Consider the following 20,125-nt stretch of genomic DNA (forward strand, 5'->3'; position numbering starts at 1 on the left):
GCATGCACTCTGTTAGCTGGCACTGCCTTACTGCTAAGATGGCACTAACTTTATCACAGAGCTGGACCAACAGTTGGGGGGTGGGAGTGGGGTGGCTTATGGAAACACACACACTTTGGGTTCCTGGATCAAGTTTAGACTTTTGGTCCTTAGATCACAATCATTAGATTACGAGCCCTTTGGGGACAGGGAACCATTTTATTTATCTCATTATTTTTCCTTATGTAAAACAGCTTTGGGCACCTATATAAATATTTGTAGTCACAAACTCACCAAGACACTAGACAAGGGGTAAGTGGAGGGCAGGAGGAGGGGGCTGGGTAGTTCTGGTTTCAGGCAAGGATTAAAAGCAAAATAAAAATCAGATTTCACCGCTATGCTTGGATGAAAACAGGGCACTCCTCCTAAACCCATAGGAGCAGCACAATCTATAGAAGGAAAAACACACTAACATCCTACAGGCTTCCGGTCTCCCTGATGAAAGGCTATACCTAGACTACAAATTTATATTGATTTTATACACGCTTCCATCATGTCATGGTTTCCATCATAGAATCTTGGGGACTTGCCTTCTTTCATAGAACGAGAGTTCTCAAAGGAGCAAGGGCAGGAGAGGGAACATGCCTTCATCTCTTGGTTGTGTGACTTCCCAGGGCATCTGATGGGCCACTGGGAGAAACAGGGGACTATACTAGACTATACTTGGGCCTGATCCAGCAAAGCTCTTATGTTCTTAGGATTCCCTTGAGCAAGGGAACATCAGTTGTAGGCCCTAACCCTGCCCTCCACGTAACACTCTATAGATGGCTTCACATGACACAATAAATGCTGATGCACCATTTCTCGGAGTCTTGCGGCAAGCTCGACTTTCGGTGGTGGGGCGGGGCGATTTGCCAGCATTGGTAGATTCACACAACACAACCAATATCAGAATGTTTTGCCCGATGCTTGGTTCCAGACCCAACATCTATAAACAAGAACTGAAATTGGTTATTGATGCTGGGCCCGGAACCAAATGTTGGGGGCAGAATATGCTGACATTGGCAAATTTGCACAACATGACATTTCACAACCTCTGCTGGAGAAGCTGAACCGGCCATCAGCTTTTACTGTGTTGGGTGAAGCCATGCTATGGATTAAGTCACTCTGGGAACTACATGTTCTAGGTTTACCCATCTCCTTGTCAAAAGTTAAAAGGTAACAGAAAGTCAATATCTCGGACTTACAATCCAACAATCAACCTGTGTTCCTTTTTAACTCACTTTCCCCCGAATCTAGTTGGAAGGCATCTCTTTAAGTACAAAGTGATGTATTTTGGGCATTCCATCTGTCATTACATTTAACGGGAAACATGTCAGTTTTATGACTCCTCCGAAGAGGAGCTGTGCTGTGCTAAGCAGATATCAGGCTTGCGCTTAACAATGCTTCAGAAGTGTCAAACTTCATCACCAGATATTCGGGAACATGAACACATTTTGAACGACGTATTGGGCAGAACACACAGCAAAGACGCGGGGATGTTCTTTTCATCCTTGGAACTTCCAAACAAAAACACAGCCTGTGGTCAATGAACATAAGAATGTACTCATAAGAAGGTGGAGAGATGTGACTTGGAGTGAATGAGAGGACAGAGGTGGTTAGAAGTTCAAGAGCTAGAAATGAAGTTGAGGCCAGGAGAAATTTGGCACTGAATGTGGGGAGCCAGATGCGCTATGCACTCAAGTACGATATGAAAATGAATTACTACGAATATTTGGCAGGCACAGCAGGCAAGAAATTAAGCTGGAATCTTCAGCTTATGTTAACTAAAGGTTGCTATGTAGATTTTCCAGAAATGCATGGAACATAGGAAGATGCCTTCTACCGAGTCAGACCATTGGCCCATCTAGCTCAGTATTGTCTGCCCAGACTGGCAGTGGCTTCTCCAAGATTGCAGGCGGGTGTCTCTCTCAGCCCTATCTTGGAGATGCCAGGGAGGGAACTTGGAATCTTCTGCATGCAAGCAGGGTGAAAGCTTCAAGTTGCAGGGTTATAGTGCTTCTGGAATAAAAGTATATCATTTTAAATTAAGTTTTATATTGTGAGCTGCCTGTTTGCACAGAGGAAAAGGCAGGATATCAGTCACCCAAATAAAACAACATGTGAACTAAAAGCCCAATTGTCCTATACTTTAAAAAAAGAAACAACTTGAAGCCTCTTTGGTATATCCCTAAAAATTTGGCTTGCCACTCAATGGAGGATATCTTAGCAATTAATCAACTAAAAGCCACATAATTAATCAATTGTATTAGCATATGGGTAAAATCAATAGTTCTGCAGACTTGGTTTTAGAGGATACACATACATCATAGAAAGCCATCTTGTTGGGAAAAAACCTGGCATTTAACGCCTGCAGTTTTTATAACTACTTGTATTAAACAAAAATCTATACCGATATATGTAAATAATATGCTGCCTGATCAACCAGGGCACTTATTAAACCAATCAAAACTGTTTTCAATTGATTCACCTAATGATTAATTGTTGTAGCCCTATCCAAAACCACCATGGAGGAAGAATATATTAAAGGTAAAGTGTGTTGTCGAGTTGATGTCGACTCCTGGAGACCACAGAGCCCTGTGGTTGTCTTTGGTAGAATACAGGAGGGGTTTACCACTGCCTTCTCCTGCGCAGTATGAGATGATGCCTTTCAGCATCTTCCTATATCGCTGCTTCCCAATAGAGGTGTTTCCATTAGTGAGCAATAATATTGTATACAAATAAGTCTGAGAATGCCATCTAAACTCATTCAGAAAACGAGTGAGAGCCAGCCTGGCGTATGGTTAGAGTGCTGAACTAGGACTGGGAAGACCTGAGTTCAAAGCTCCATTCAGCCATGTAACTCACTGAGTGACTCTGGGCTAGTCACTAATCTCTCAACCTAATCTACCTCACAGGGTTGTTGTGAAGATCAACAGAACCATGTACATTGTTCTGGGCTCCTTGGAGGAAGAGCGGGATATTAATGTAAAATAAAATGAACAATAAAAATAAAGTGGTTCCATTTCTGAATCCAGTTTTCAGCACACACTTTGGCAATACTGTATACCTATGCTTTCGAGCAGTTTTACCTCCTCCCCTACACGAGAACCCAAACAAAAGATCCATGCACGCGCACCATTATTAACACAGATCTATTCAAAGTATTAGAAATGAAGTGTGACTGCTCTTCATAAATCTCAACAGCAATAGCCGCCAGCTTTAAGTGACTCGCTTTCATCGACTCGTTTGTTTTCATTATGTGCCCCGGATTGTCCGGTCAGAATCCGCTACAGCACGGTTTTGCAATGAAACCGCAAACAAGAATAGGCAGGTGGAAATTAAGGAGGCAGGAAAGCAACGCAAGAAGCCCCACTCACGTCTTCGTAGATGTCAAAGAAGGTTGCCACCACGGCGTTTTTGATTTGATTGAGATCCGAGAGCTCCCAGAAGACCTTAAACTCCCGGTGGATGCGATTGCAGCTACTGCATTCCCTGTTCTCTAACAGGAACGCTTGCTGGTTGCTGCAAAAGAAGAAAAGAAACATGTAACCAACTTTGTTTTGCCGTGCCTCTTTTCCTCTTTAGACAAGGCCGACTGTGGGCGGAAAGCTATAGGTCAGGAGTGGGCAAACCTGGCCCTCGATGGGAACCACTGCTGTAGGCTGAGATGGCCTTGGTGAGGGATAACAAACTGAGAATGAATCCAAATAGGATGGAAGTACTTATTGTGAAGGTTTGGAACCCAGGAGACAACTTCAATCTGCCTGTCCTGGATGGGGTTACAATCCCCCAGAAGGAACAGGCATGCAATCTGGGAGAGCTTCTGGATCCAAACCTCTCTCTGGTGTCTTCAGGTGAGATAGTGGACAGAGGTGCTTTCTACCAACTTTGGATAATAAGCCAGTGACCAACACAACTTATCTCCTGTTCCCTATATGGAAGGGAACAGTTGCTCTGATCCTTGATTTAGGGACAACCAGGTCAAAAGAATAAGGAGAATCATTGCTCATAACAGATTCTCGATATAGATGCCAGAACAAAGGACTGAGTGGGGAGGAGGAGATTCTTTGAATGGAACTAGTCTCTACCAAAGACATGGGGCACTTGCTAAAATGGCATCCCCATGGCTGTCTCGCTATGCCCCATAACATGAAGCTCACCATGTCATACGATGCCATTTCTCGGTGATGACATTATATGACATGGTGAGTCACATCACTGGGGGATGGGTTATGGCGAGTCACATCATTAGCTAACAATGGGAGGGGTGGGAAATTCCATGAAGTGAAAATGTCACATTGGGGATTTTCACATCTTATGAGTAGCCCTAGACACAGGGATGCCATTTTCAGTGGCAGTCCCAGGTGGCCCATAGTATGCAATGCCCCCTTAGCTGATTTTTCTAAGGGAGACCAAGAAAAGGTTTGCCAAGACTTTGGGCTAAACCCAGGACTGCATAACTCTGGCCCTCCACCTGTTTTTGGACCTCAACTCCTATGATTCCCAGCAGTGTTCCCTATAACAGGGATTCCCAGACGTTGTTGACAACTCCCAGAATTCTTAATAACATCTGGGAATCCTTGTTAGAGGGAACACTGATCCCCAGCCCCAATGGCCAATAGTCAGGGATCATAGGATCTGTAGGCCAACATTTGCAGGAGGGCCCAAGCTGTGCAGCCCTGGGCTAACCCAAAGACCATTGTGGATGGGAATGATGGGAGTTCTACTACTACTACTACAACATCTGGGAATTGAAGGTTGGGAATCCCCAGGCTAACCAAAAAAGCTAAAGGCTATTTGGAAGAGGTTATATCTTTTTTCCTTTTTTGAGGGCCATTCATTCATTCATTCATTCGATTTCTATACTACCATTCCAAAAATAGCTTAGCGTGGTTTACACAGAGAAATAATAAATAAGATGGATCCCAATCCCCAAAGGGCTCACAGTCGAAACTGTAAGACAGACACCAGCAACAGTCACTGGAGGTACCGTGTTGGGGGTGGATAGGGCCAGTTATTCTCTCCCTGCTAAATAAAGAGAATCACCATATTAAAAGGTGCCTCTTTACTCAGTTAGCAGGGGGTTGCACACAGTTCGACTCCCCTTAATGTTTGGAGTTCACACGGCCACCAATCAGGATCGCAATTTGGGAAGAACCCCCCACCTCCTGCACAGATGTGTAAGTGCATGTGCGCGCGCGCACACACACACACACACACACACACACACACACACACACACACAGAGCTTTTATCTGCCAAGTCAAGTAATTTATACTGTATTCTAAGCTTCACTTCTTTTCTGCTGTGCAAAAATCTTCCAGTGTAGGATCCAGACCTCCCCCCTCAACTCCACATTTTAATGAAGCTTTTCATTACCATCAGGGTAACAAGCTTCTTCTTAACACACTTCATGAATATTTACATATTTACATCCAGTGCAAGTCATGCTGATCATTACATTGCATCTCCATTATTTCCCATTCTGCCTCAGCCAAATATCAAATTATACAATTTACTAGCTGACTGCAATTTCTTCGTTATGTATCCCATTAATGCCCCTGTCATTTAGCTGCAACGAAAAGGTGACACGCTGTGGGCTGACGATTAGCTAGAGCTTCTCATCCTCTTTCGATACATACCTTTATAAATGCCACTTAGGATTTGCAGATAAAATTAGTGAAAATGCTTTCCCCCCTCTCCATCTGTTATGCTATCACAATATGCCATTTTAACACCGCTATATACATCATTAACATTTTTCAAAGATAATCTGTGAAACATTCAAGTGTGAATGGTTAGAAAGACAAACATTTATCTATTGTATTTTTATCCCATTGTTCCTTCAAAAAGCTCCGGGCGGCACACAGAAAGCTTGTCCCATTTTATCCTCAAAACAACCCTGCAGAATAGTGATAGATTCCAGACAGGGAGCTGTGTTAGTCTTCAATTCTAGACTTGAAGGATCTTAAAGATGGACAGATTTACTCTGGCATAATATTTCTTAAGAACATAAGAACAGCCCTGCTGGATCAGGCCCAAGGCCCATCTAGTCCAGCATCCTGTTTCGCACAGTGGCCCTCCAGATGCCGCTGGAAGCCAAGGCAGGAGTTGAGGGCATGACCTCTCTCCTGCTGCTGCTCCCCTGCAACTGGTACTCAGAGGCATCCTGCCTTTGAGGCTGGAGGTGGCCTATAACCCTCCGACTAGTAGCTGATGATAGACCTCTCCTCCATGAAGTTATCCAAACCCCTCTTAAAGCCATCCAGGTTTTAAGCCATCGTCCCTCTGAGGCTTGAGGTGGCCCACAGCCACCAGACTAGTAGCCATTGAAGGACCTGTCCACCATGAATTTAAGCCTCTTTTAAAGCTGTCCAAGCTAGTGGCCATCACCACATCCCGTGGCAGAGAATTCCATAGAAGAATTACATGATGTATAAACAAGTACTTTCTTTTGTTGGTCCTGAATTTCCCAGCCTTCAGTTTCATGGGATGACCCCTGGCTGGTTCTAGTGTTGTGAGAGAGGGAGAAAAAATTCTCTTTCCACTCTCTCTACTCCATGCATGATTTTATACACCTCAAGCATGTTTCCCTGTAGTCGCTTCTTTTCCAAACTAAAGAGCCCCAAATGCTGTAGCCTTGCCTCATAAGGAAGGTGCTCCAGTCCCCTGATCATCTTGGTCCTCTTCTGCACCTTTTCCCAGTTCTATAATGTCCTTCTTAAGATATGGTGACCAAAACCGTGCACAGTACGATAGATGTGGCCACACCATAGATCTGTAGAAGGGCAAATCTATGTATAGGAATTCTTGGACATCGGCTTGCTTAATCCAAAGCATAAATGCTCAGCATCCTCACCAGAATAAGTGGGCTGCTGCCTTCTTCGAATGGTGACCAACACTCCCCAGTTCCCGTCAACTCTGGAGTTAAAGAGGTGGGTGAGGACCCTCCTGCAATTTGTGGTACCCCTCATAGCCTCCACAGCTCCAAGGTTGGGAGTGCTCTGGATGCTGCCTTGCTGAGGCGCTGCAAGTACCACAGCAGTGCAGGGCTGAGCCAGTAATCCCCAGCACCCTTTTCAACTCCAGAGGTGGAAAGGGTTGGACAGTGTTCTCAGGAATAGAGATTCGCAGATGCCTCTCAATACCAGTTGCAGGGGAGCAGCAGCAGGAGAGAGGGCATGGCCTCACCTCTTGCCTGTGGGCTCCACAGAGGCACCTGGCGGGCCACTGTGGGAAACAGGATGCTGGACCAGATAGGCCTTGGGCCTGATCCAGCTGTTCTTATGGCATCCTCAGTTGGCAGACAGATATCTATAGAAACACACAGGGGGGAACAAAAACTACAATGTAAACAGTGGTGTAAACTGGGCAAAGAGGCACCTTTTAAACATGGCGAGTCTCTTTATTGAGCAGGGGGAGAGTAACTGGCCCCATCCATCCCCAGCACAAGTATCCCTGCAGCAACAGTTGCTGGCATCCATCTTAAGTTTCTTTTTAGATTGTGAGCCCTTTGGGGACAGGGAGCCTTCTCTCTCTCTCTCTCTCTCTCTCTCTTTCTTGTTTCTCTATGTAAACTGCTTTGGAAACATTTGTTGAAAAGTGGTATATAAATATTTGTGGTTGTTGTCGTCATCAAAATAAACCCATCAGGTTTTGTTTGTTTTAACCCCACCAGTAGGTTTATGACATTTCTCTTACATTATATGGCCTTTTAGCTCCACTATTCCCCCCCCCCGCATGTATCTGACAGCTGAAGATAATATTTCCCCCCCAAAGCATGGCGTGTATCCCTCTATCCTGCCATTTAATATGATCTACAGTAAGGAGATATCTCCCCTGAAAGTCAGAGTTCCTATCAGGTCAGCATGAGACTGAAAAACTAGTGATTCATCGTATTCATCAGTGTCCTTTCCCCAGCAGAGTATCACCCATACCTGTTGTGATTTCCCTTTCTTTCCCCTAGTCAAGTTCATAGAACCACTTAATGCTGAATACGTGAGGTTGCTGGGAAATTCACAGGGCTCTGAAGTCTGTTAAATCAAAAGCCCTCCAAAACAAATGTAGACAAGAACGGTGCAGTATATATGGAATCAAATCAAACAGCCTGAAATCTGACAACCTAAATTGCTATTCGCCTGCTAGGCTCCAAGCAAAAACAATGTTCTAAACCCATTAACATTCAGTATGCTGGGCTCTGCAAAGGAACAAAACCAGCACCCTATTTAAGAACATAAGAACAGCCCTGCTGGATCAGGCCCACGGCCCATCTAGTCCAGCATCCTGTTTCACACGTGGTTTCATAGACCTCTATCATGTCTCCCCACAGTCTTTTTTTCTAAACTAAAAAGACCCAGGTGTTGTAGCCTTGCCTCATAAGAAAGGTGCTCTAGGCCCCTGATCATCTTGGTTGCCCTCTTCTGCACCTTTCCCAGTTCTACAATGTCCTTTTTTAGATGGGCCACCACCTGGCTTTCTCTGCCACTGCATCCTTTGAATGCAGCCCATAATGCTGGATCCCGACAACCATGGTTTCCAAATCAAGAGAGTCTCCAGAACGTATGTCCCATGCTCCTCCTCCTCTCTTCCTCTCCATCTCCTTCTTCTCTGATCTTGGCATTAGCATGGTTTTGTATAACATGGGAACGGAGGCAAACCATGGTTCACCCAAAGCAGGTTCTCTTGTGACATTGGCTATCAAATCATGGCTTGAAGCTTTGGTTTATGGAAGAGAGATCATTTGTGTAGATATCCACTCAGCATGAAATGATGTTCAAGGCTGGGCAGGGCAGGACAGGAAAACAGAACACAGGGAACTGCCTTAGGAACACAGGAAGTTGTCTTATGCTGAGTCAGACCACTGGTCCATCTAGCTCAGTATTGTCTACACTGGCAGGCAGTTGCTTCTCCAAGGTTTCAGGCAAGAGTCTTTCCCAGCCCTACCTGGAGATACCAGGGACTGAACCTGGGACCGTCTACATGCAAACAGATGCTCTACCACTGAGCTGTGGTCCCACTGAACAAAAGGTGACATATATGGGTCTCCTATACAGACACTGACCATACCAAGACCTGCTTAACCTCAGCTAAGCAAGGTGGCCATATTGTGTGCCCCTAGACCAGGGGTAGGAAACTGTGTCTCTCTAGCTGCTGCTGAACTACATCTTCCATCATCCCCAGCCAAAATACATTGCGACTGGAGATGGTGGGAGTTGTAGTTCAACAACAGAGCCAAGGTTGCCTAGCCCTGCTTTAGACCAGGGATTCTCAACGTTGGGTCCCCAGATGTTATTGGACTTCAACTCCCATAATCCCCAATCAAAGGCAACCGTGGCTGGGGATTATGGGAATTGAAATCCAATAACATCTGGGGACCCAAAGTTGAGAATCCCTGCTTTAGACCATGCTCTGGGACCCAACAGACTTCCACATATTGCCTGGAAGTTAAATCTCACGGACAACAAAACTTCTTTGAGCCCATTTTTGCAAATGATGTTAAAAGCATACAATTAAGTCACTCCGGTGTCATGTGGCCATTATATACACCAGCAGGGTCTTCGCTGAATAAAAAGCGGCGTGTCTCCCTTTAATTCTACTCTGTTACAGATCCTAGCAATTAAGAACTCGCCTTCCTGGACTAGTTGCATGGTCCTGAGCCAAAGGTTCAGAAAAAAGCTCTTATCACTTAATCACAGTAATCAATCACCCAAATTAGATCTGTGATTACTAGTATTAAAAGCTGGAAGGGAAAGCATTAAATGGTTTGCTTCATGATGTATCCTTAGCAACTAGCTTGAGCTTTCCTTTTATTTCTCCCTTTTCTTCTTAACTTAATTGTTGTGATTTCTTTGGTGAGTCACCTAATATGGCTTGTATAATCAGATGAATAATTTTTTTGTGGCGGTGGGGAGGGCAGGTGCTAGCTGCTTCAGGACTTGTGTTTAAAGTGTGTGCTCAGACACTTTCCTAGAAAGGGTACCAGTTATTTATTTAACAATGATGCTCACCTACGTTTGCCCCTTTGCTAATGAGAAGATGTCCTGCTTCTTCCTTTGCTGAATTGAGGCTGATGGGGATGCAGGGCAGGGCCCTCTCAGTGATGGCACAACTTAAAGGTAAAGTGTGCCGTCAAGTTGATTTTGACTCCTGGTGCCCACAGAGCCCCATGGTTTTCTTTGGTAGAATACAGGAGGGGTTGACCATTGCCTCCTCCTGCGCAGCATGAGATGATGCCTTCTGGCATCTTCTTATATCGCTGCTGCCCGATATTGGTGTTTCCAATAGTCTGGGAAATGTACCAACGGGGATTCAAACTGGCAGCTTTTTGCTTGTTAGTCAAGCATTTCCCTGCTGCGCCATTAGGTGGCTCAATGGTACCACTTATATTTCATAAAATATGTGCCACACATGAGCGGGTCTTGCCCTGCACCCTCCCCAGCCTCTCCTGCTGGTGAGGTTTCCCTAGCAGATCGGTTTTGTCCCCTCCTTCCTGTCTTTCCAATATTGGGCGTGTGTGTTACATTTCTCAGGTCAACATGTGATCTCTGCAGTGCTTTTAGCCCCCTACTCTTTTAGTTCACTTTGGTTGTGTTTAAACTTCATTAAAAAAAAATAATTATGTTCTACTCACCGTTTTCTGATTTTTCACTGTATGCTGCTTTGAGTGCCATTTAGCAGAAAACATGGTTTATAAATACTTGAAATTTATAACACATAACTTTGTGAAACAATAGTGAGTGCAGGGAACAGCTCTATAAGTTTAAACAGTAGGTAGGGCAGAGCAGGACTAAACCAATCCGGAAGATCCTGGATCAGGTGAAAAGGTTCAAAGTACTGTGCTAAGTTAGCTTGGTTAGTCCCATTCATTTCAACAGGAAATAAGTGTTCTGTTTTACAATCAGAGGACCAGTGCAGTTGTAAACATGGTGAACTTAAGAATAGCCCTGCTGGATCAGGCCCAAGGAAGCCCATCTAGTCCAGCATCCTGCTTCACACAGTGGCCCACCAGATGCCACTGGAAACCTACAGGCAGGAGTTGAGGGCATGTCCTCTCTCCTGCTGTTACTCCCCTGCAACTGGTACTCAGAGGCATCCTGCCTCTGAGGCTGGAGGGGGCCTATAGCCAATAGGAAAGTGGAATGCGCTACAAGCTCCTCCCACTCCTTTTCATTTTCAGAGCTAACCATGGTCAGCACTCTGCCCGCATCCATATTGCGGCTAACCATGCTTAGCTTCTAACCATAACTGTTTGTGGAAACCCTGGTTTACAGCTAATTGTGGTTAACAAGAGAGTGGATGTGCAGGACCAACCATGGTTATCTCTGAAAATGAAAGCGATAGGAAAAATCCAGAGATTAGAGCAAAAAAGGAAGAACCCACAGGCCACCCCTGATCTTCTAACCATGATTATAAGAATCAATGAGCATGTCTTCACCCTGCCTGTGCTACCTCTTCCTAGAAGTAGGGCATGGCTGTGCAGAAGAGAATCTTCTGTGAACTGAGTAGCAGACTCTTAAATGGGCATTTCGCTGCCAACATCTGAAATCACCCATACAGACTGAGATTATCTACTTTGAGGCAGCAAATAAGCCAGCTGGCTGTTGCGGAAAGTTTAAGACCAAAATACAGGTCAGGCTGCTGTGAAAAACAACCACAATGAAAAGGCTCAGCTGAGCAGAACAGCAACATCTAACCTGACCACACCTTCTCTCCGATCCTGACTACAAAAAGATAGCAGAGCTAGTCACACAACCGACTGGGCGGGTGGGGGGAAGGGGGTACAAACCCGGACCTCCCCCCACATGACCAGTAAATGTGAATTGGGAGTACGGACTGTGCTCCCAGACAATCGAGCTCCAAAGGGCCAGGACTACGCGTCTTGGCCTCTGGGTGTCCCCCACTGCCGAACGTGGTGTATTGGGCAATGACCAGGAGATGGGTGCTCTAGGCCAGGGATTCTCAACGTGTGGGTCCCCAGATGTAATTGGACTTCATCTACCATAATTCCCAACCAAAAGCCACTGGGGCTGGGGATTATGGGAATTGAAGTCCAATAACATCTGGGGACCCACACATTGAGAAACCCTGCTCTAGGCACCTGTTTCTCTGTTTCCACACAATCCTGGAGCCTGGGTCAAGGACCCACGAGCTCCCTTAACCCCGGCAGAGAGCCGGGTTAAAAAGCTGGGCTAGGCAGAGCTGCATGGCTGGGACTGGGCCCGATCCTGGCGGTTCTCACGTGCAGCCTCACTGTTCTGTTCATTATTTTGGAGAACTGCTTCATTACCCACTTCTAATGTTAAAGCAACTTGTTTCTTAAACTCACTAAGCTAGGCAATCCCGGCCTTTTTAAAACAAGTGTATCCCTACTGTCATTGGCTGCGGTGGCGCAGCGGGGAAGCAGCTTGCCTAGGGAGCAAGAGAATCTCTGCTGGTGTGCTTTCCCCAGACTGTGCCTAGTAAATATATATTTGTAGTCACCTACATCGGATGCAGTGGGGAAATAACTTGACTAGCAAGCCAGGGGTTGCCGGTTTGAATACCCACTGGTATGTTTCCCAGACTGTGGGAAACACCCATATCGGGCAGCAGTGATATAGGAAAGATGCTGAAAGGCATCACCTCACACTGTGTGGGAGGAGGCAATGGTAAACCCCTCCTGTATTCTACCAAAGACAACCACAGGGCTCTGTGGGCGCCAGGAGTCGACACCGACTCGATGGCACACTTTACCTTTATATTGGGCAGCAGCGATATAGGAAGGTGCTGGAGGCGGATGCTCACTTCCGTGACAACGGCAAAGGCATCATCTCATACTGCGTGGGAGGAAGGCAATAGTAAAGCACTCCTGTATTCTACCAAGAAAACCACATGGCTCTGTGGTTGCCAGGAGTCGACACTGACTCGACAGCACAATCTTTCCTTTTTTAAAATCCCGACTGTCACAAACCTTCAACTCAGGTACCCCAAAGAGGTATTCACATGTAATGGGAAACCATGGGTCCTTTGGACTTCCCTCCCCCCCGCCCCGCCCAGTACATTTCAGACCAGGCAGGGACGTTCCAAATTGGACCACAGACATTCAAAACTGCAATCTCAGAGACTGCAGAGAGGAGGGGGAACTGGCTGAGTGGGCTTCCTTCTGGCACCGACAGCCCTGGCAACCAATCACAGCTGGGAGGAGCTTCCTCCCTCAATTCTGGTTACAGCTCACTGTAACTCCAACTCTGCCTTTGGACGCAACGCTGCCGAACGCAAACCTCAGGTAGGAGCAGTGAACCTCACTACAACCCGAGGTTCAAATTGGAGTTTGGGAAGGGAAACCTCAGGTTGCTTTTCTGACGGAAATGCAGCTGCACGCATTCGGACCTACAAGAAATTCAACCTCAGGCTCCTTCACCTGCAGTTTCCCGTTACGTGTGAATGTGTCCCCGGTGAATACTGTGCTTGTCCTATTATTTTCAAGATGGCTGCCATGAGCAAGTTAGTGTGGATGTGACCCAGAGACTGTAATACCCTGTCTTCCGAACTGTAACGCTTAAATTACTAACTTACTGATAAGCAGTCTTCTTGAAAATAATAGGACAAGTACACTTGTGCCACTGATTTCAACGGGAGTATTCAGTGCTAATTTTCTGTCAGGCTGAGGGGAGGGGTATGCTGAGCTTCAACACATAGCCAGCCAATCAGAAGCAGAAGAGGAAGGTCTTCACCCTCCTCCGCACCTTCTACTATAGACACATTGCTAAGGAGGCACTGGCTACAGGCTGGCAATTCTCAGCAGAGGAAATAATCATGTGACCGAGTACTCCTGGGAGCCCATCAAGAACCCCTAGGATAGCCCCTATTGTGAACGCCTGCACTAAGCAGTTCATCTGAAGAATTTTGGCTTGTCTGCTGCCAAATCACCAAATCTTTTTCTTCTCCTCAATACAGTCAGATACTAAAGGAGGGAAAGCGAACAAATTATATGTCTTGTCCCAATTTTAGCAATTTCAAAATGCTTTTTCAAAAGCACAAATGAGGAGTTCTGTCTTATTCCCTAGGTGATACTATGCCCATCAGAACTAAAGTGAATCCTTATTATACATCAAAATGATGTTCCGAATGTATATCCAAATGGTTCATACATATATTTAAAGGGTACTTGGCAATGAAAAATTTAAAAATTCAGAGAAGTGATAGAATAACTCTCTTTCCACCCATCTTTGTACACAAAGATTGGGTTTCTGAACATGCGAAAACTACCTAAGGAACTACTTGCCACCTATCCGTGTCCAGCATCAAGACAGTCACAGGAAAACTTGGTGTTATACTTCAGCTGTTAACTACTATCAATATATTTCCTCTCCAAAATGGCATGCTAAGTGTTTCATGTTAAGAGCCTCCCCTGCCAATTATCAGCTCAGATTTTACAAGAATTTATAAATATTTATAACCACCTTTGGCAGTTCGTTTGCCGTTAGGGGAAATCTAATTTTATTTTTAAACAGCTTCTCTTTTTGAGAGAGAAAGCATGCATCGTTATGTATCTTTTACTCTAGCAGGCAAAAAAAAAGTGTGCATCAATGTTTAGAATCTAAATTCTGATCAACTTAAAGGCCATGAAAAAAATAAATAAATACTTGAAATGGAAGGGAGAAAAACCATGAGAGACCTGAAATAGATGCTATTCCTCTATCGTATACTGCCTACTACCAAAGTCTCTAGGCGGTTTACAACATTAGCCAGATTACATTAAATATGGATCCCTCATGCTGTACCTATACACAACTATTTATTTTTTCTAGTGCATCATGATTAGCTAAAGCCATTTAGTTTTGCATCTCTGCCCCTGAAACACACACACCAACTAAGGAATGTGTCTCTATTCTATACCCTTCCGGTTATCTATCTTCTTCTATTCCTGCATTTTAAAATAGGTTGACATCTCAAGTGAAATTATCTTCAATTAAGCAGCTGTGTACAATTACTCCTTAAAAGTCAGAACAATTTGTCTCCTTGAAAAATCACTTGCTTTCTTAAAAGCTTTTAACTTGAGCTGAAAGTGGGGCATTCATTAATACATGGTTCTTAACTGAACCTTGAAATCATCCAGAATGAAGAAAATCTGCCTTGTTTCTCTTCTTCACAAGTAGCGAAATGCTTCTTTATTTTGGAGACTGAGGGAATGTTTTCAGTGATTATAGTAATCAGTCAACTCCTTCATCACTTGCTTTCTAAACAGAAAAAGGCCACTATAAATGCTACGTCAAACACCATGGATCTGAAAGACACTCTACAGTTTGGAGACTCATTGTCAACTTGGAAATGAGCGTCATACATATTCACACAACTAGCATGAAGTGTTTGAAGAACAAAGGCTGCTAATCAAAGCCCAGAATCTTTCTATCACAAACAGTGATTTATACAGAGAGGGTGAAAATCATACCAACTTTTAGATTGTGTTGTTCTTTAGGAACTCATTTTTGTTCCTGCTTCACAGAGGAGTAGCCCACTGACGGACACCATGAAACCCATGTTTGGCATGGAGTTTGCGGAACGACATTTTGTTGCCCGTGGGGTAAATTTTGCACATGTTTATTCTGCAGAACATTGGCCAACCACAAAAAGAACATTGGCCAAAATGAAACAAGATATGATCCAGATGTTGTTTCATCTGATTGGAGATACAACAGGGACTAGATATCAGTTTGAGGCAGTTTGCATTCCAGAATTTCATCACCTGTGTTAGGAGAGAGCAATGGTGCCTAATATTTTAGGATCAGAGCCATCACACCTGTAGCTCTATAGGGATTTCTCCAGCTCCAACACACAGTCACCTGGGAGATGGCTGTGGTCAGCCACAGTCAACGGTACATTTCTAATGCTGCTTCTTTAATCGTAAGCCATGGCACAAATTCTGCCGGGAACTGCCTGGACACAGCACTCTGCACTGAGTAGGACAGTGCACAAGGAAGACCAGAAGAAGCGGTGAGAGAATTTAAGTATCACCTGGCTTGCTCAGAGATGTACGTCTGGACCCAAAGCTACAGAAGATGACGTTTGTACAAGGCCCCTCAGATGTTACAGTTATCCAACTGCAGATAACATCTCTTTGGCTTATGGGGGGTGAGTGGGGCCATCAAGGCACCCACAGCTCTCTTCCAGGCACCCCTTGCTCCCCTGGCATTGCTGTTGCAGAAGCAACCACCACTCCCCTTGGTGGGTACCCTGCCTGCTCCCCTCCCTGTTGCGGGGCCACTCCTTTCCATGGCTCGTGAGGGAGATGAAAGAAACACCCCACTGGGCTGGTAAAGAAAGTACCTGGTGCTGCGCCTATTCCCCTACGTCAGGATGCTGATGGAGCTGGAAGGGGCGGGGCCAATGTGAGGTAATGTACCCAATGAGGATGGGGGCAGGCACAGCAACAGAAGCGGATGGATCAGGTGTGGTACCCACTCTTCTATCTTGTCCCTGAGCCCACTACCCTGCTCTTGGTGGAAGCTCTAAGTAATAAGGTTGTGGCCCAATTTAATTCCATCAGGTGACTGCTTCCATCCTAACTCGTTGCAGAATCAAATGCTTTCTAGGCATTGAAAGAGCAAAAGGTAGGTAAAAAAAAACCCCAACTTGACATCTTGCTTGGGACACAGCACGCGGGCCATGCTTGTACATACATGGGGATTGCCCAGCTGGTGTGTAGACACTCAAAGCAAATGCACTGTCAGCAATGGTAACAAGGCAATCTGTTTTACAGACCTGCCCTGGCACATTTTTGCTTGAGAGCAAGCTGGGAAGGGTGAGAAATTTCTAAGCCACCCTTCCCTGAGGGGCTGCAGATACCCTGAAATAATTTAACAATAAAAAGCTCTCCAGAAAAGTAAACACAGAGGAGAGCATAGCATTTCCTAACATTGCTGTATTGCTGATCCAGTTGGTGTTTTGCCCTGGTGGCACTACAACGAATACTACCATATTTGCCCAAATCCAAGATGAGGATTCCCCCTTTTCCTATTAAATATAAGGGGAGTCCTCTTTCTTTTGGGTAAATACAGGTATAACTTGCATTTGACCTCTATCTTTCACGGCATTACCTTAAATTCAGAGTCACCTTCTATTCGGGTAAATATGGTAATAAATGTTGAATGACATCATAACCATGGATGCCAAAAACCACTCATCCTAAATCTACAGAAAGACCCCTGCTTTGTTTTTTTCTTAGATAACCTTCTCCCTCCTGAGACTAGTTTTTCATCTTGGGGGAGGAAAACGTTTTAAAGCTTGCTTGCAGTCCATGGACTGCCATGGTGAAAACCAAAGAAAGAAATGTGTGCACATTATCCCGTGAGCATGTGTAAAAACCTTCTCTAGAGCATCCTTGCCACTTTTCTCCAGAAGTTTGTCACAGTAGCTAAAGCCTTAGCATCAGTGTGACTGCTGATAATAGATGTATTATGTATTCCTCCTAAAGCTTCAGTTAATCAGAGCCTCTCCATGTAGGAATTTTTATACTAACATGAAAATCACCTTTTGACACTGTCAGCAACATTTCCCTCACATTTTATACATCTATTCCATGCCTCAGACTGAAAATGCATCTTCGGTTTCAGTTCTCATTTTCTAAAATGCTTTAGGTGACCATTCGTTCCAAATTCAGGATTTTCTTAAAAAAGAAAAACACACACCTCAAATACTTAAAAGGGATGACTAGAGGTATGCCTTTCCTCAAGTAACTAGAATTATAAATGTGTTTATGCCCACACATTCTGAATAGGTCAAAACGTGCCATCGCTGAATGATTTCCCATTGAGTGTTTTGCACTCAGCTAAATCAATTGTGACCCCATGAAGAAGCTATAAACATATATTTTATAGATGCATAGCAAGAAGTCATGGGTTTTTAACAGAATATGATCTGCTTTTAACAGAATATGATCTGACCAGAATATGGTCTTCTGCTTTTTTCTACCTATCTATCATACTTTTTGTCTGAGAAGATGCACTATCAGCTGTAGGCATACTTTATATAGGGCTGAAAGGTTTCACCCATTTTAACTGGTAGATTAATCAACTGAGATTGAAGGGTACTCTCGCTATGAAAAGCGACACTGGCATGTGGTTTTCTTCTTCCTTGATGAAATAAAGCTATTTCCCCCTATAAATGGGAAGGAAAATGTAAGATGGATTTTTGAGTTTATGTCCAAAACAAGCAGGTATTTTTATTCAAAGTGAAACCACTGAGGTTTTGAACAATAAGAATCGCAAATGACTCAAATGGCAGGTAAAAATCTATATCAATGCATTTTTAAATTTGGATCATCCATGGAACTGATGAGTCTGGAATTTGCTCAGGTCTCAATCAATCTTTACGTTGGCACAATGGCCATAAAATATTTCTGAAAGGCATTTTGGCAAACGTTCTGCGAGCGCAAATGGGAAAATATTTGAGTCTTAAAAGATTTATACCCTTCCTCTTTCTCAGAAGAAAGCCAAGGCATCTAACAAAAAAATCCAAAATTAAAACAAATTGCAATGCTAAAAATCAACAAGATCATGTTGAACCCAACACAGAAATGTTACTCAAAACAGCACAACAAAGTAGCAGTAAGGGTCACAAATTCAAGGGGATTGGCCAGACTCCATGGGCTTTCCTCAAAAGTCAATTTTCAGCAAACAACCTTGAATGAAGAATCCAGATAGCTTTGCTGGCTGGGCATGGCACATTTAATAATCCAAGTGCCACAACCAAAAAGGACCCCAGTTTTGACTCACCAGTCAAAATCCAAATGGTGGAGAGATCTTCAACATGGGTCTAAGTCTGTGGGAAAGTGCCTTAACCCAAGTCATACCATCGGTCCATCTAGTTCCGTGTGATCTGCACTGACTGGCAGTGGCTGTCCAAGGATTCAGGCAAGAGCCTTTCCCCGCCCTACTTGGAAATGCTGCCAGGGAGAGAAGCTGGGACCTTCTGCATGCAAAGCAGATACTCTGCCACTGAGCTAAGGCCACATCTCCCTACTCAGGGATGGGGAACCTTGGCACTCCAGCTGTTTTTGAACTACAACTCCCACCATCCCCAGCCACAATAATTGTGGCTGGGGATGGTGGGAGTTGTAGTTCAAAAACAGCTGGAGTGCCAAGGTTCCCCATCCCTGCACCTAGGTCATTCTGAAGGGATCTGGCCAAAGTCCATTCAGAGCCTTAAAAAGTCAGAAAGCACTCTGAACTGAGCTTGGAATTGAAAAGGCAACCTATCTTGATGTTAAAAAGTGCCATCTGCATAGCATAGTGGTTGGACTAGGACTGGGAAGACCTGAGTTCGAATCCCCATTCAGCCATGAAACTCACTGGGTGACTCTAGGCCAGTCATGTATCTCTCAGCCTAACCTACTTCACAGGGTTGTTGTGAGGATAGAAATATCCATGCACTTCCTCTGAGCTCCTCGGAGGAAGAGAAGGATATAAATGTAAAATAAAAATAAAAATAAATAAAACCTGGAAGGAATCAGACAGCGGCATTTCAAAATATGCTGAAAGTGGCCCATTTGAGCTTTCTGGAGTGATGTCATATTTTTCCATTCTGGATACCCCCAAGGGGTGTTGATATACATAGGATTCCCGGAAAAACTAACAGGCAAAGCTTTCTGATAGTTTGGGGTTTTTTGGCGGGGGGGAGTTGACGATTATCATTAAAAACCCACCTTATGTATTTATATAATTTGTATACCGCTCTATACAAAAAGGTCCCTGGGCAGTTCACAATATAAAAACTATTAAAACATTAACACGATTAAAACAATTTAAAAGACAATAAAACTGTAAAAAACGAAGCTTTAAAACTATAAACGAAAAGCCTGACTAAACGGGGATGTTTTCAGGTCCTTAAACATATTCAGAGAAGGGGAAACTCTCATTGCATTAGGAAGCGTGTTCCGGAGTCCCGGGGCAACTCTAGAGAAGTCCCGGTTCGAGTCGCCACCAACTGAGCCGGTGACAACCGCACCCGGACTTCTCCAGCTGATCTTAATAGGCGGCGGATCTTATGATGCCTGGATGAAAACATTACAATCTGGAAACGAGAACAACAATGTAGTAGCCGAAACGAGAACAACTATCCCTTTCTT

The 20,125-nt window shown here is 44.4% G+C and overlaps 1 protein-coding gene across 2 annotated transcripts in view; it reads right to left on the reverse strand.

The window, feature by feature from the left end:
- ITFG1 (integrin alpha FG-GAP repeat containing 1) overlaps positions 1-20,125 on the reverse strand; it is a 131,230-nt gene that overhangs the window by 46,689 nt on the left and 64,416 nt on the right. For both annotated transcript variants that reach the window (XM_053270345.1, XM_053270344.1), the window contains exon 11: positions 3,399-3,543. In XM_053270345.1, the coding sequence (XP_053126320.1) occupies positions 3,399-3,543 (145 nt within the window). The remainder of the gene's footprint in view (positions 1-3,398; positions 3,544-20,125) is intronic.

Source organism: Hemicordylus capensis, chromosome 9 (genome assembly GCF_027244095.1).
Source record: "Hemicordylus capensis ecotype Gifberg chromosome 9, rHemCap1.1.pri, whole genome shotgun sequence".
Lineage (NCBI taxonomy): Eukaryota > Metazoa > Chordata > Lepidosauria > Squamata > Cordylidae > Hemicordylus > Hemicordylus capensis.